The 3,349-nt window shown below is 48.2% G+C and overlaps 1 protein-coding gene across 1 annotated transcript in view; it reads right to left on the bottom strand.

The window, feature by feature from the left end:
- Nucleotides 1–2,559, bottom strand: part of foxp1b (forkhead box P1b) — a gene marked incomplete at its 3' end in the record, with an annotated part of 41,627 nt that extends 39,068 nt beyond the window's left edge. The window contains exons 1-2 of the mRNA XM_080846471.1: nucleotides 2,425–2,559; nucleotides 1,772–1,867 (exon numbers count right to left, since the gene is read on the bottom strand). Of these exons, the coding sequence (XP_080702597.1) occupies nucleotides 1,772–1,867; nucleotides 2,425–2,544 (216 nt within the window). The 5' untranslated portion in view covers nucleotides 2,545–2,559. The remainder of the gene's footprint in view (nucleotides 1–1,771; nucleotides 1,868–2,424) is intronic.
- Between the last annotated feature and the right edge of the window lie 790 nt (nucleotides 2,560–3,349).

Here is a 3,349-nt window from a genome sequence, read left to right as displayed (position 1 = left end):
CTATCTGAGGCCGAGGAGCACGCCTGTCACGTTGATTTATGACCGCATCACACCACAACTTGTCCAAACTGAAGCCCGCAGTTCATTAATTAGCGAGCGAGCGGGGACTTTGAAGTTGGGGGGGTTGGGGGGGGGGGGGGGGGGGGGGGGGGGGCTACGAGTGTGTGCCTGTGTGGGTGTGTGTCTGTGAGCGTGTGCGTGTGTGTTTAACATTCAGCTTAATTTATATGCTCTCTCTCCACCCTAGCCCACAACCAACCCCCCCACAACCAACCCCCCCTCAACCCCCCCCCCCCCACACACACACACACACACACACACCCGCCCCAACATGACTCTCGGAGGGGGAAAAGACGAAAATTCCCTGATTGTCTTTGAACTTCTTTTGACCGCGCAATAATCATTCCTTTGTCCGGAGCGAGGCGCATATCCGCCAGTCATTAACACGTAGCGAGCTGCTGCTGCGGCCGCTGCTGCTGCAGATGAGCTAGCCGGGCGGCGGGCTCGCTGGAGGACGCGCGGAAAAAAACACAGAGAATAGGGAAAAGGGATAGAGAAAATGACAAGTGAAAGAGAAAGCGCTTGAGAGCGAGCGAGAGAGAATGTGTGTGAGAGAGAGAGAGAGAGAGAGAGAGAGAGAGATGGAGGGAGGGAGGGAGACAGTGCTGAAAGCACTCCCCACACTGATATCTCACAATTACATGCTTTCCCTCCTCCTGCCATTTCCATGCTAATTAACAGAGGAGCCTCTCAGCTCCGTATGCGGCACATTTCTGTTGATTCGCGCTCCCCTCTGTCCCTTCTCTTGTTTTAAGGGGATTGAACAAATGACTCTCCCCGCTGCACTTCACATCAAAGCCAAAGATTGATAGAAGAAAACGAGGAACATGTTTACTTCCAAAAAAATAGCTACAGAAAGAAGAAGAAGGAGAAGAAGAAGAAGAAGGAGAAGAAGAAGGAGAAGACAATTTCCAGCACTTTGATTAATGAACGTGTGGCTCGCACAGGACAAAGGACACACAAGCGACTGCCGATATCTGTTTGTGAGTAATTACACCGGGAGCGGTAGGACGCCCTAAAAGTGAGAGCAAGCCCCTTAATCTCTCTCTCTCTTTGGCTCTTCTTTTGTGTGAGTCAAACTGCATACAGTACCAAAAAAAAAAACAATACAAAAAATTAATAATAATAAAAATGCCTTCCCTGTGTGTGATAAATAGGGGGGGGGGGGGGCAGTTGTAGGGGTGGTTGTGAAGGTGTCAGTGTACCTCTTAACTCCGCTGCCTAGTACCACACACACACACACACACACACACACACACACACACACACACACACACACACACACACACACACACACACACACACACACACACACACACAAAGGAGGAGCAAAAGAGAGCAAGGCAAATGCAGTGTAGCTCTTACCTCTGCTGCCTACCTACCACATACACAAAGAGACAGACAGACAGAGAGAGAGAGAGAGGGAGAGAGAGAGACAGAAAACAGACAGACAGACAGACACAGACAGACAGACAGACAGACAGACAGACAGACAGACAGACAGACAGACAGACAGAGAGAAAGACAGAGACAGACAGACAGAAAGACAGAGAGACAGACAGACAGACAGACAGACAGACAGACAGACAGACAGACAGACAGACAGACAGAGAGAAAGACAGAGACAGACAGACAGAAAGACAGAGACAGACAGACAGACAGACAGACAGACAGACAGACAGAGAAAGAGAGGAATGCAAAGGAGTTGTACCTCTTTACTCTGCTGCTTGATGCCGGCATGTTGCTGCTGTAGGAGCTGCAGGTGGACCTGCTCCTGCTGCTTCTTGTAGAACTCTTGGAGTTGCTGCTGCAAAAGAGGGAGACTGTGTGTGAGCGTGTGTGAGAGTGTGTGTGTATGTGTGTGAGAGTGTGTGTATGTGTGTGAATCCACAACACCCAGCGGCACGCGTGTCAGTGCAACCCTCAGAAAAACTAACAACTCAAGAAGGCCTATGATGCCACACTACGCCAGCTAAAACAGGGACTGCTTACTGAAACAGAATACACTCAATGAAGCCTCTATGAATGCTCTCTATGAAGCCTTGTGTTACCCGCATCCGAGTGTGACTGTGTTAAATGAACGGCATACAGCCTGGCATGGCAGCTATTCAACTTTGATTTGAGTGGACACGAGAGGCCTTTGTTGTTAGGCTCCTGATGTGGTGTATATATAATAATAATAATAATAATAATAATAATAATAATAATAATAATAATAATAATTAATTGTATTGTTAACGCACTTTTGATTCAAAAGAATCTCAGAGTGCCTATATATACGGCAGGCGCCCCGGTGATCTGAGAGCCCGAAAGTCTTCCCTGGTGGTCTGTGTGTGGCGGTGGAGGTGGAGGCGACCCACTTACCTGCTGTAACATGAGAGCCTGTTGCTGCTGGAGCAGGACCTGGAGCTGCTGGGGGCTCAGGACCTGCTGCTGGAGGATCTGCTGCATCTGCTGAGGCGTTATCACCTGCGGTGTCATCATAGCCAGGGACACTGGGACCTGTGCGCATAGACACACACACACACACAGGCACACACACACACACACACACACACACACACACACACACACACACGACAGAGAACAGAGAGAGGCTGGCGTTAGTGATCATATACTGGAGTACTGTGCAGACAAGTTCAGTGGAGACAGGACAATGACTGAACCAGCAGACGTGATTCAAGAGTGAAACCACATTAGTTCTGCATTCTGCTGCCATGACGCGTACGCAAACAAGCACAAAATGCAAGCAGGCGCACAAAGAAAACACACATATGCACACACAGCATTAGTCACACGGCATAGCTGACATTTTCATCCAGAGAGGCTGTCTGTCAACGATTCATGAGAAAAACAGCTTGTAGACAATTGAGGCAACTCTCCAAAGTACACCCTCCTCTCCTACCCCACCCCACCCCACCACACACACACACACACACACACACAGACTTGCTGCAGCAAGGCCACTTGAACTGCATCAGCTTCTAACCTTCACCTGGGTTCACTGCCTTCCCAGAAAAGCCCCCTCCACTAACAAGGCCAGCCCACGCCCACACTACACTGGAGTGTCAAAGTGTGATCCTAAAAGCTTTGCCTTTGTTTCCAAGTTTTTTAGTTTTTTTTTTTTGTTGCCTGTTGTTTTTGGAGATCACCATAAGCACCATAGCCGTGCTAAAATATTCTAATGCATGAAGCAGTAGAAAAAAAAAAAGTAAATTATCTTGAATTAACCAATGGAGAAAAAAAAATATCTTGTTTCTTTTTTCTTGTTACAATATTATCAGCAACT

Source organism: Sprattus sprattus (genome assembly GCF_963457725.1).
Source record: "Sprattus sprattus genome assembly, chromosome: 10".
Lineage (NCBI taxonomy): Eukaryota > Metazoa > Chordata > Actinopteri > Clupeiformes > Clupeidae > Sprattus > Sprattus sprattus.
The sequence above is the reverse complement of the archived record's forward strand: the minus strand, read 5'-3'. Positions and strand labels throughout refer to the sequence as shown.